At 56.4% G+C, this 11,348-nt stretch overlaps 1 protein-coding gene across 1 annotated transcript; it reads left to right on the plus strand.

Moving 5' to 3' along the window:
- Window positions 1-1,439: 1,439 nt before the first annotated feature.
- On the plus strand, window positions 1,440-9,666 carry EsH8_V_001191 (type I polyketide synthase; the record flags this gene model as incomplete). Its single annotated transcript, XM_083273707.1, has 3 exons — window positions 1,440-1,928; window positions 1,998-3,462; window positions 3,554-9,666. 3 exons carry the CDS (start codon window positions 1,440-1,442, stop codon window positions 9,664-9,666), a joined length of 8,067 nt encoding a protein of 2,688 aa, XP_083126422.1.
- Between the last annotated feature and the right edge of the window lie 1,682 nt (window positions 9,667-11,348).

The following is an 11,348-nucleotide window of genomic DNA, read 5'->3' on the forward strand; positions in this document are numbered from 1 at the left end:
CGGCCACTTGCAACCGATGTGATGTGGAGGCTTGTTGTCTTTAAGACAAAAGTCTATTGCAATACCTCTAGCTGAATAAACTAGTAGTTATCCAAAAGTCCGTCTTACAACTTTGGTTTGCATTTCGAGGTTAAAAATGCAAAGTATATTCACGATTGCTATAGAAAAGGTAACTATACCTGCCTATGTGCAAGAACTTAGGAACGTCTTTAAAGATAAAGTTTAGTTATTACACGCTTTCTACCTAAACAGGTTAGTAGTCATCTTAAAGTCTATTCTTGAGCGCAGAGTTATAGTTCAAAGTTAGAAAATACAAAGTTTATATAGAAGTACTGTGAAACAATGCAGTTATAACCTATCTACATGCAGGCGTCTAATTACAGCTAATAGAACCTTCCTTATCCTATAAACACAATGATTTATCTACAAGACACGCAATCATTAGAAGGAAAGAAGCTTAGGTCTTAAAAATTGTGACAAGAGAGCTCACAGCGGGCATAAGCGATTTGTAGGGAAAAGTGTCTTGTATTCTCTGCAAGTGAAAGAACTACAAATACCTTGTATAAGTAGGAATGCTGTGAGCTGATCACGTGCAGGCGTACGGGACATATGCGCCGCCAAGTGCTGCAGCCAAAGAAAAGGCTCGGCAGAATGAGGCTATTGTGACAAAAATTAAATATCCCTAGCAAGAATCAGAAGTAGTATGTATGCCTTAAGAAAGGTTTTTTTTTCTAAAACCTAATTATGGATAAGGCTTTAGATATCCCATTGGGTGCTAACTGGCTCCATTTCTTCCAAGGTCTAAAATACATATTTTTAGTCAAAAAATGCTGATGTATAAGTACCTAGTTAGGGAAATATTTCTAGGCACTCCTAGGTAGTAAATCTAACGGAGTTAGTTAGCACCCGGTGGATTATGCAGAGTTATGTCATGTAAACATCGTTTCGGAGTGCCTTTCGATATAGTTTTCTTGGAGTCTCAAGATTACCAATCCAATTTTGATTTTTCCTGCCAGTCTCTTTTAAAATGATATTCACATCTAGGGGATTGATACTCGTATCTTCATAGCGCATTTGATTATTCTCATTCCCATCGGATAATTTTGCTATCTAGTTATATGTACCTTAGGTAGAGTAGAGATGAGAGTTGGAAGATACAGAGGGAAAGGTAAATACATGTACTTCTCATCCGGATCCCTCGCGTGAATTTATAGATGCTGCGTTGTAATTAAAGAGTTTCTTTGTGTGAACCCCGTGATAATGCTCATGTGAAGCCTTCATCTCATATCAATACTTCATTATCAGCGTACCAAATCTTTGAGTATAGTAGGCCAGCGGGCAAGCAACCAATCATGTCCGACGTGTATGTCTATGTGAGCGACGATCACGATGATATGGGGAGCAGAAGTGGAATAGGGAGTGGAAGCGGGAGTGGACCGATGTTCTACCCAACCTCCGTGGGGGACAGTAGCGCCAAGTTCTCCACCCCAGAGCCCGTCGCCATCATCGGCACGGCGTGCCACTTCCCGGGATCCATTGATAGCCCGCAGGAGCTGGCTGAGTTTCTCAAGAACCCCAGAGACGTCCTGGGTAGCCCGATGCCGAGCAGCAGGGCAAATCTGGCGCGGTTCCAGCACGAGGACCCCAACCACCACGGCAGCACCAACGTCACGAGGGCCTACATGCTGTTGCAACGCGACCCTGCGCAGTTTGACAGCGCCTTCTTTCGCATGCACGCCAGCGAGGCAGAGGCAACGGATCCACAGCACCGGATGATCCTGGAAACGACATACGAGGCCTTGGAGTCGGCTGGCTACCCTCTCTCGGCCGTGTCTGGTTCGAGGACGGGAGTCTACGTCGGCTGCATGAGTTCCGACTACTACGACATGCAGATGCTTGATGTCGAGACCATGCCCAAGTACACAGGGGTAAGTAGGAAAGAAAACCTCGATGCGTTGAATGCGCTAGAAAGACTTACCTGTTCTTGTGTTGCTCAGATCGGCACGTCACGTTCGATGCTGTCGAATCGCTTGTCGTATTTCTTCAACCTCAAAGGACCCTCAATGACTATCGACACGGCATGCTCGAGCAGTCTGGTCGGCGTAGACGCCGCTTTCCGGAGTCTGCAGGACGGGACGAGCGAGATGGCCATCGTCGCCGGCGCCAACCTAATACTAACACCGCACTTTTTCGTCGAGGGCGGGATGCTGGGCTTTCTATCACCGACGTCGCGCTGCCGGATGTGGGACGCTGCGGCCGACGGCTATGCTCGGGGCGAGGGCGTGGCCGCCGTCGTCCTCAAGCCCCTGGCAAAGGCGTTGGCCGACGGTGACCACGTTGAGTCTGTCATCACGGCGACGGGGACCAACTCGGACGGCCACACCAACAACATCACCATGCCCAGCGCGGTTGCGCAGGCGGAACTGATCCGGAGCACGTACCGCAGGGCCGGGCTCGATCCCGAGTCGCCGCTCGACCGGCCTCAGTACTATGAGGCCCACGGCACAGGCACGAGAACGGGCGACCCTCTCGAGGCTGAAGGCATATGGCGGGCCTTCTTTGGGCCTCTAAACTACTGTGTTGGCCACAAGGATGACCCCGAACACCACGACACCCCGTCCATGTACGTCGGTTCCATCAAGACTTTGATCGGCCATCTCGAGACATGCGCGGGACTGGCCGGTCTCCTGAAGGCGTCCATCGCAGTGCAGCACGGCTTCATCCCGCCCAATCTGCTCTTCAAAGAGATGAATCCGGAGGTAGCGCCGTTTGCCAGGAGACTCAAGCTGGCGACGCAGCTGCGCCCATGGCCGGACACACATGGCGAGAGGCCTAGGCGGGCGAGCGTCGGCAGCTACGGCTTTGGCGGCACCAACGCCCACGTTGTGCTGGAAAGCCACGTTTCCGCCGGCGACGTCGCTCATCGGAGCCGTCGAGACAACTACGACAACGACAGCCATCCTGAAATGCCTGTTGTGGGACCCTTTGTCCTGTCGGCTGCCTCCCGCTTTTCCCTTGTGGCAGGCGTTCGCCATCTTGCTCAGTATATAACCCAAAACCCGCAACAAGACCTGGATAATGTTGCATGGACCCTTGCGCACCGCCGCTCCATGCTGCCTTATCGGATCTCGTCCCCCGGTGCCGCTTCTCCCGCGGAGTTGGTGGATAAGTTGCAAGCTATCGTCGACAAGCTCAAGAAGACACAGTCACTCTCAAGTTTCGGAACCGAGACACAAATGCGACCGTCAACCGGTTCTAGGGATTTGGACCAGGATCTGACCGACAGTGCATGTGTGCTCGATGAGCGGATGACCATACTTGCCATCTTCACGGGGCAGGGAGCCCAGTGGCCGGGCATGGGGCGCGAGTTGCTGCAGTGGAATGCGCGATTCCAGGCCACCATCGCCGCATGTGACGAAGTCTTGAAAGGCTTGCCCGAGGCTCATCGTCCCTCGTGGTCCAGTAAGCATTACACCAGCGCTGAGCCTCGTCTCGGCATCGTGTTTTGAGAGGGAGAATCCAAGCTAACCCGTGTGTGGCTTGTCTCGTCTAGTCAAGGACGAAATACTCAAGCCTCCAGACACGCCCGACTCGCAGCTAGGAAGAGCAGAGATAGCCTCACCGGTAGTGACTGCTCTACAGTTGGCTCTGGTAGACCTCCTGAAAGCCTCCGGGGTCCGATTCGCCGCCGTCGTGGGCCACTCATCAGGTGAGACGGCTGCGCTGTACGCGGCGGGGATCCTGGGGTTGGATGACTGCGTCAAGATTGCCTACTACAAGGGCTTCAGCGGACGGCACTCTACCCGTAAAGGCGCCATGCTGGCCGTCGGCCTCTCGTACGACCGGGCTCAAGCGTTCTGCTCCCAGCCGCAGTTTTCAGGAAGGATTGGCGTGGCCGCTAGCAATGCTCCGGCCAGCGTGACGATCTCTGGCGACGCGGACGCCATCGCCGAGGCCAAGGAGGCCCTCGACGGCGAAGGGACGTTTGCACGCGTGCTTCGGGTTGACCGGGCCTACCACTCCGATCATACCACGGAAGTGCTGCCGTTCCTCAGGAAATACCTCGAGGGATGCAGCATCGCCGTCTGCTGTCAACCGAGAGCAGCAAGTGGATCAACTGATTTGGACAACAATGACTCCCCGGCCTGGATCTCGACTCTCTATGGCAACAACGAAATCATGTCAGTTAATCATGACGAGATCAAGTGCGACTATTGGCTCAAGTCGGCGACCGATACCGTGCTATTTTCCCAGGCCGTTGAGGCTTCGCTCGTCCACGGGCCCTTCGACTTGATCATGGAAATTGGGCCACACGCCGCCCTCCAAGGCCCCACGATCCAGACCATCACGGCGGCCCTGGGTTCGTCGCCGCCCTATACGAGCGTCCTGAACCGGGGAAAAGACGCCATCGAGACGTTCTCGTCCAGTTTCGGCCACATTTGGGAGCACGCCGTCCGCTCGCTAGATATGGTCGACCTGAACCTGTACCAGCGCACGTTTGAGAGCGGGAACCACGACGAGTCGGGCCGCAGCTGCACCCGTTCCGTCGTCAAGGGCCTTCCGTCTTATCAGTGGGACCAGCAGCGGCACTGGCACGAGTCTCGGATGGCGGCAAACCTTCGTCTCCGCGGCGGCCCGCCTCCGAACGAGCTCCTCGGCCGCCGGTGTCCCGACGACTCGGACACGGTCATGCGCTGGCGGAACCTCCTCTGCTTGGAAGAGCTCCCCTGGCTGCAGGGACATGCGTTCCAGGGCGCGGCCGTCTTTCCCATGGCCGGCTATGTCGCCGTGGCGCTCGAGGCCATGTTGGCGATGGCGGGGACACGCAATAAGAAGGCTGGGCCGGCCCTGCTGGACGAGATCGTTGAGATGAGGGTTGAGGATCTGGTGGTGCACGAGGCCTTGAGCCTCGAGAGCTGCGGCAAGTTCGAGACACTGGTCACCCTAGTAGAGAGAATTGGTACTCCCTTTCGAGCGGGAGCAAACGAGCACACTCCTGAGTACCGCACGCTCGCGGCTGACTTCACGTTCGAGGGGTGTGCTCTGACAGACGACGGCAGGATCCCAGAGCTGAACAGATACTGCTCCGCTAGAGTGGTTTTGTCGTTCGTTTCTGACGGGCACGACGATGTCGACGACGTCTATTCGAGCTTGTTGTCCTCTCCGTACGTATGTCCGTACCCAGAAAGGCACCCGCAACGAGCGAGGGGCTTGGCGCTGGACGTGACCGAGTTTTATTCCCATCTCAAACGCATCGGCATCCAATACGAAGGGCCTTTCCGAGCCATCACGCGAGGGAACCGGGAAGAGGCATCACACACAGCATCGGCCTCGTGCGTCTGGGACAACCCCGTAGACCAAGTCGGTGGGTTCACTCTGCTACACCCGGCTGTTCTGGACACGTCGCTACAGGCCATCATCGCAGCCCTTTACGCGCCTGGGAGCACGCGCTTCGGTTCTCCGCTTCTGCCCGTGAGGATGGGCCGCTTGGCTGTCAATCCTCGGCGTCTCCGCGTCTTCGCCAGGCGTTGCAACGCAGTGCGCAGCAATTCCAGCAGCAGCGAGAAGGCGTGCCGAAGTGTCGGCACCGTGTCGGTCGCAACATATCGTGGCCCACGAGCCAGCCCGGTGGCCTCGGTATCGACGCGAGTGCTCCTGGATTCTGACGTCGAGCCGGACTACGTCGGCCAGGATGACCAGACGGCCGCGTTCCGCGCAGACGGCATCGCCTTTCGCGGTGTCCTGGGCAAGCTGTCGACTCCCCGCCACGACCTCTCCCTGTTCTACCACACCGTCACGGAGCCAGATATCCTGTCGCCCAACTTCAAATTCTCGCCGGCGCAGAACGAATCGGCCCAGTACTACGCTAACATTGAAAAGCTGGAGCGCCTCACCCTGTGCTACATTCGCCGCTTCTTGGAGGGTGTGTCGGCCTCGCAGCAGGAGAGCTTCCCCGAGTGGCACCACCGCTACATGGCGTCCGTATTCCGGCGGCGCCTCCTCGCCCACGACCAGCAGCAGAAGCAGCAGAAGCAGCAGAAGCAGAAGCACTCCCGCGACAAGAACCACGACGACAACGTCGGGGCGCTGCTGGCTGAGTTGGAGGCCCAGGACGTCGTCAACGCGCGGCTTGTGCAGGCCGTGGGCGAGAACCTCCAGGCTGTGTGCGAGGGGCGACGGGACATGCTCGAGGTGCTGCTGGAGCAGGACGGCGCGCTTTCGACACTGTACGACCGCGGCATCGCGATGGCCGACGCGAACCGCGCCGTGGCCCAGCTGGTCGGGCTGGTCGCCCACCGGTACCCGCGCATGGACTTCCTCGAGGTCGGGGGCGGCACCGGTGGCACCACCAAGTACGTCCTCGAGGCGCTTGGGGGCCGGTTCAAGACGTACACGTTCACGGACATATCGGCTGGCTTCTTCGAGCGGTCCGAGGAGAAGCTGTCCAAGTACGACGACAGCCACGGCGGCAAGATCAAGTTCCGCGTCCTCGACATTGAGCGGGAACCCGCCTCTCAGGGGTTCGCCAAGGGCGCGTACGACCTGGTTATGGCGGCCAACTGCGTCCACGCCACCAAGAGCCTCGGGGCCACGCTCGCAAACCTGCGGGGTCTTCTAAAACCCGGCGGCTTTCTCGTGCTCTTCGATATCACGGGCAGCCCTATCTGGCTGTCATACTCGTTCGTCTTCGGCGGGCTCGACCAGTGGTGGGCCGGCGCCGCCGACGGCCGGGTGGACGGCCCGGGAGCCTCCCGTGCCAGGTGGGACTCGGAGCTGCTGAAGAGCGGCTTCTCGGGGCTGGAACAGGCCGTCGCCTTCCCCCAGCGCCGTGAAATGTTCTCCGTCATGCTGTCACAGGCGGTTGACGAGCCCGGGACAGTGCTGGCTTGGAGGCAGCCCACGCTAGCTATCGAACGAGATAGCAGCCGGTTCGGTCGCCAGGCCTTTGTCGTCGTTGGCGCCTCGGGCCTTGCCGGGCATGTTGTGAATCAGCTTGGTCGCCATGGCTTGAGCGTCACTCATGTGCCCAGTCTGGACCACGTCGGCGCCGGGCCGGATCCTGCGTCGGCGTCCTTTTTTGCGCCAGGGAAGAACCTCGCTGTCGTCCTGATGACCGAGCTCGACGTGCCATTGTTCGCTCGTCTGACTGACGGTGCGTTGGCTGGCTTCAAACAGCTGCTGAGGAGTAGCAAGTACTTCATGGTCGTGACACGGTGTTGCAGAGACGAGAACCCCCACTCCAACATGCTCGTCGGCGTCCTGAGGGCGCTTTTCGTGGAGATGCCGCACGTCCGGTTCCAAAGCATCGATATCGACGACTCTGACGTTCTGGCGGACAACCTTGACCGTACGACGGGTATCGTTTCGGAGAACATTTTGCGCATGGTTCTTGTGCCTCTGCTCCAGAACGAACCATCTCACGACGACAACACCATGTGGTCGATGGAGCCCGAGCTGCTGGTGCGGGACGGCTGCGTTCAGGTCCCCCGCGTGGTGATGGACAAGGCGAAGAACGACCGCTTGAACTCGAGCGAGCGTCTCATAGAGCAGGAGACATGTCGGTCTCACTATCTGGTTGAGCTCAGCGCGGCCCATGACGAACCATGGAAGCCGTGCATGGACACGGGTGATGGCGGCCGTTCTCCTCCTCACGTTCCTCTTGTACGCCGACCCCTGCCTCCCCGGCTGCCTGCCGATCGCGCGGCGTCAACGCGACAGATCGAGACGACCTTTTCCACCGTTCATTGTCTTCCGTGCGCGCCGGGCCAGCAGCGCATCCATGTCGTCCTCGGGACCCTGGAGCACCCCGCGTCGACATCGCCAACCACGCGCAGCAGGGTGGCAGCTCTTTGCCCAGGCAACCCAGCCACGACTGCCGAAGTGCCCCGAGACAACGTTTTTGAGCTGCAACGCGAAGACATGCCATTGCTTTCGCTGTTCCCCGACGACGTTACTCTGCTAGCCATCTTATCCAACATGGTGTTGCGGCGGGCGGCCTCGTTGGTCGCCGATGACAGCAGAGTACTGCTGCTCAATCCCGGGCGAGACGTCAGCAATATGATGCCCAAGTTGAACCTGCCTCAAATCATCACAGACAGGGTACTTTTAGCGGGTGTCGGAGCTCCGTCTTCAACCAAGACGCGATGGCAGTCCATTGGCGCCGTGGTCGACATGGGAGGCTGGCTGCATGCGCCGGGCTCCCAGAGCAGAGGAAACAACGGCGGCGACGAACCGATGCTGGAAGATCTCGGACCGTGGGTGCTCCGATACCGATATCCCTTCCTACCCGCCGTGTCCGAGAGCCAGACCAGATCCATTTTCTTCAGCTCATGCGCAGATCTAGCCAACCTGGATCTTTCGGCCAGCACTGCATGCCTGGACGGCTCGCCCACACCTCTCCTCGACTGGAGAAGCAGCACATTCGCGACTCGGGTCCAGCCTCTCAACTGCAAGACGCTGTTCCGAGCCGACGGGACCTACCTCCTCGTTGGCCTCTCCTCGGACCTGGGGCTGTCTCTCTGTCGGTGGATGGTCGCCAACGGGGCCCGGCACGTCGCGATAGCAAGCCGGCACCTCCCGGAGCAGGTCGGGTCCGAGCTGTACTCGTCCTTCGCCGACGACATGCACATGGCGGGAGCCCACTTCACAGCAATCCGGTGCGACGTGACGAGGCGCGCGTCCCTCGAGGCCGCCGTCCGGGAACTCGCCGCGCACCCGCACATGCCGCTCGTCGCCGGCGTCGCGCACGGCGCCATGGTACTGGAGGACAGGCTCTTTGCCGACATGACGGTCCCGGACCTGGAAAAGGTGATCGCGCCCAAGGCGCTTGGCGCTGAGTATCTTGACGCGTTGTTCGGTGGAGGCGGCGACAGAGAGCCCCTCGACTTCTTCGTCATGATGTCTTCAACGGCCTGCATCATTGGGAACATCTCGCAGTCCAACTACCACGCCGGCAACATGTTCATGGCGGCGCTGGCGCGGCGACGGCGCGCGCGGGGCCTGCCGGCATCCGTGCTGCACCTGTCGGCCGTCGCTGGCGTGGGCTACGTCCACCGGCTCCCCGGGCGTGCGAGGGAGTTTACAAACACATTCGCCGTGCTGCAAGAGGAGGACCTGCACCTCGCCTTCGGTGAGGCCATCGCGGCGGGCCAGCCGGGCTCCGGCGCGGACTGCGAAGTCATCTGCACCCTCAAGACGAAGAGCAAGAAGGAGAAGAAGACGGGCGGCGTTGACGCCGCCACGGTGACCAACTGGCTGGACAACCCGCGCTTCGCAGCCCTTGTCAAGGACGACGGCCCGGAGTCCGACGTTGCGGCCGACGGCAACGGCAACGGAAACGCAGCTGGCGACGCTGTTAAGGTAACGGACCTCGGGGCTGCCCTCCGCGCTGTCCCGGCGACCGATCCGGCGCAGGCGGCGGAGCTAATCCAGGCGTCATTCGTCCGGAAGCTTGAGAACGCGTTGCGCAAGGGTGCTAACACCATTGACGCGCAGTCGTCGCTGTCAGCCGTAGGGCTCGACTCGGTGCTGGCTGTTGAGATGCGCTTCTGGTTCCTCAAGACCATTATGGTCGAGATCCCCGTTCTTAAGATTATGAACCAGTCGGTTGCATATATCAGCAAGCACGCAGCAGTCGAGTATATAGCCCAGCGTAAGGCGAAATAAAGCATAAGTGTTAGCGTTATTAATAGCGTAGTAAATACAGGAGAGACTTATAAACATGATACTGACCTTATTTTGATTGTTTAAAAATAGAAAAACTACACTTAGGAAACAAGTATACCATTTTTATAAATTACTACTAGTTAAGATAAACATCAATAGGCCTTAGACGCTGAAACGTTATATTAAACTCGTTCTTATAGTATAGAAATAGGAAGACAACACCTGGGAAGTAAGCAAGAGTTTAAATAAACTTTATAGATTATCTAAGTTAGATTGTTTATGTTAGAATTATAGGGTATCTGTTCTATACAACAGGACTGCCTGCATAGGCTGGAGCTTGCTGAATATTAACATAGTATATTTAGAAGCTATAGATCGGTATACAGAAGAGAAAGGAGAAGGTTGGCAGCAGCAGGAGCGGAATCATAGATATAGCTGTTAGCAGCCTAGAGATGTAATCTTTAGGCTCTACTGCTGCAGCTGGCGGCTGGCAGCCTGCCTGCTGACTACCTGCCTATATTATAGTTATATAATCGAACACTAGCAGTCTTCTACTTTATGCTAGTGCTGCTAGAACACACTGTACTAGAGTTAGATTAGGGTTAGATTAACTATCTAGAGCTTGTTCGCTAGGCGGTTTTAATCTACCTTTTATAGGGGTGTAGTATCAAGTGGAGGTTTAAAACTAACAAGATATATATGTGTTATAATCTTAGTGGTAGGTAGTAGTAGGTAGATGTAGTAGGTTGGTATAGTAGGTATAGTAGGTTGGTAAGGGTAGTAGGTAGGTTAGTTGCTTATAGCCCTATAGGGTTTAAGCTCACTAATTCACGCTGCTACAGCTGACCTTGGGTTAGGGTTAGAATTACAACAATAAGCAGCAGGCCAAGCGGCGCTCTCGCTTAGAAGTCCTCGAAGTCGTCACCGCTACCGCTCTGCACTGCCATGCCAAGGGCGAAAAGGGCGACAAGGGCGACAGTCCTGGAGCATCGCCACCGGAACTGGCCATTAGGGATTTCGACTCTGCTTTCCGAGGTAATGGTATAGCTATTACGTCTTGATGGTTTGCCGCCTTTCCCCTTTCACTTGCATGGCTCGATCAATACTAGCATACACACTTGACCATCGAATGTTATTCTTACCCGCCCCATTACAACCCGCACCTCCACTTCCCTCGGGAACACAACATAAACGACAAAAAGTTGTACTTCCAGAGACAGTAGCCCCTGCACTAGCAGATAACCCTCTACATACGCATATACACCTACATCACATATTAACCCTGTCATGAATGCCCGTCGCACGGTATCTACCAGAGATGGTCTCACTAACAAGCCAATACAGCGCTTCGTCACAGCTAAGAAACAGACCGCGCAAGCCGCCGAGGAACCCGTGCGCCCGGCTTCAGCGCCTTCTCGGTGTTCGTGGACAGAAATACGATAACCCGAATGTCCCAGTCGCATCCTCTCCCAAAGCCTACCATGTCGAGCGATAGCTGAAGAGTTGAGCCACTGACGTAGGTAGTGGTTATGTGAGGGCAACTAGATTAAGTTTGGTAGCAATGCACAATAAGAGATGAAAACGTAGATCAGTGAGTTCAAGGCAATTGCAACAAACTTAAATCAACTAGGATGCCTCACTATATATGTATGTATCTGAAGGTAAATTCATGTTGTCCAAAG

The sequence above is a fragment of the Colletotrichum jinshuiense genome, chromosome 5, assembly GCF_051148585.1.
Source record: "Colletotrichum jinshuiense chromosome 5, complete sequence".
Lineage (NCBI taxonomy): Eukaryota > Fungi > Ascomycota > Sordariomycetes > Glomerellales > Glomerellaceae > Colletotrichum > Colletotrichum jinshuiense.